The 1946-nt window shown below is 58.3% G+C and overlaps 1 protein-coding gene across 1 annotated transcript in view; it reads left to right on the forward strand.

Moving 5' to 3' along the window:
- Positions 1-1097, forward strand: part of NRN1L (neuritin 1 like) — a 1869-nt gene extending 772 nt beyond the window's left edge. Inside the window, exons 4-5 of the mRNA XM_009290824.1 lie at positions 354-355; positions 963-1097. Of these exons, the coding sequence (XP_009289099.1) occupies positions 354-355; positions 963-1097 (137 nt within the window). The remainder of the gene's footprint in view (positions 1-353; positions 356-962) is intronic.
- Positions 1098-1946: the final 849 nt, after the last annotated feature.

The following is a 1946-nucleotide window of genomic DNA, read 5'->3' on the forward strand; positions in this document are numbered from 1 at the left end:
CCAAGCCCACCCCTCCCCTGCGCATCCCTCGCGGGGCACGGTCCTCTCCAGCAGCCCCTCAGATGGATTTATATTTATATTAAAAGATGCTTTTACATTTCTCCTGTCTCTCTGCCGTGGGATGCCCCTCGCGTTCTTCCCAAGCTCTGGATTTGCACTGGGGATTGGGGAGGAGACGCTCCCTGGACCAGCCCCCGGGGAGGGTCACCGGGGGGGGCCCTGTGGCTCTGTCCCCCCGGCACATAGCCCGCAGCCACGCCGGGCAGCCCATGGGACCCCGCCGGCCGCGGGGAGGGCTGGACTGGGGATTCCCACCGCCCTGCCGTCACCTGACAGCTGCTTTTCAGGGCTAGACGTAAAGGATATTCCCTTTAGAGATGGGTCAAATGGTTTCTTCATTTTAAAGGGCACCTTAGGAAAACACAGTGCGTGTATTTCTCTTTTTTTCTTTTCGGCAGCCGATAGCTTGTCCTCTGACGGGCAACTCCAGCGGCATCAGACAATTTTCTGAAAGAAATCCCATTTTCCATCCCTTTTATTTTGGCCCTGCTATATTTGGTCCTATTAACGGTCATCAAGGAAATGGGGGTTTGCAGGGAAAAGAGGAGGGTTTTTTTTTTAGGTGAGATGATACAGGTGAAAAAAACAGGGAACTGAAGCTCTCATCCAGGTCCACGTGGGAGTCACTGAAGTTAAACCAAGACGACGTGCTGGAGTTTAACTTGGTTAAACTTGTGTCAGTCGACGGAAGATGCTGTCATTCCCGTCCCTGTTGCTGTTAGGCTGCAAACTTCAGATTTTTTTTTTTCCTAGCATACTAAAACCCATCGTGGTAAACCAGTTCCCCTAGACGTGGGTTGGCGAGGCGACCTCCCCGCTCTCCGGGGAGCAGCCATCTCCCCCTGCCCCGCCACCTAAAGGGACGTTACAATCGCAAATGGGCCACTCCGTCTATTGCACAGATCAACGGCTCCTCGCTGGCGCGGCCCCGCGGCTCCCGGCAGCGGCGGCAGGTAGATCTGGCCGGCACGTGGGACACCATCCCTCTCGGTAAAGGCAACAGCACCCGGACCATCAAAATCCTCCGGCCAACGTGAGTGCCACCGTGTCCTGGAACTGCGGCAGCCCCGTCTGCCACGCGAGGCTCGGCTGCGAGCAGGAGCGATGAGAAAAGCAGCTACGTGCCGTGAGTATCGAGATGCTGCAGTGTCTTTGATTCCCGGGGTGACTTCAAGGCCGTCCCAGAAACATCCCCGCGGCTGGTCACAGGGCACGGTTGTGGTTTTGGTCCGGGGAAGTGTTTGCACGCTGGCCCGTGTCCAAAAGCCTTCGGCGTGCAAGCGAGAAGCTTAATTATCGCTGTCCTCATCGAGCCAGGGAAAATTATTGCTCGTTTCGTTGCAAAACCTCTTCCTGCGAGGTCCGGCCACTTAAACGTGTGATCCCTGACCTCTGGGACGTCACCGCAGCTGCTCCGGTCACCTGCCGGCAGCTGGGGCCCGGAAATGCTGCCTGGATTGTTGTGCCGTGGTGCATCCCAGGGGGCTGAGCGGTCGCTGCCGATCCCTCAGCTTTCCGGGGGGGACCCCTTATTTCTTTCATGCTGTTTATTTCATTAACCAGCCTGGAGCTGGCTTGGGGAGGGACACAAAACGTCGCGTGGGGAGGAGTGGGGATGAGCTGCCGGCAGCCTTTGCCGGGGGACGGCGCCAAGCCCGGGGCTGGGTCCCCCATGGAACACGGGGCAAAACGCCATCCCGGCTCTCCTCGGCCGGCAGCTGCCGCTCCCCGTGTTTAACGCTGGCGCCGGGGGGATAATCCACCGATTCTTTCCTTCCCAGTTCCTGACAATCCTGTGTTTAAGGGTGAATTAGTGCCGGATCCCCACAGGGGGGCTAAGAGGATAAATGCTGGACGGGCGCCGACCACGCACCCGCGCAGCGCCC

The sequence above is a fragment of the Aptenodytes forsteri genome, unplaced genomic scaffold, assembly GCF_000699145.1.
Source record: "Aptenodytes forsteri isolate BGI_AS27 unplaced genomic scaffold, ASM69914v1 Scaffold14, whole genome shotgun sequence".
Taxonomy (NCBI): domain Eukaryota; kingdom Metazoa; phylum Chordata; class Aves; order Sphenisciformes; family Spheniscidae; genus Aptenodytes; species Aptenodytes forsteri.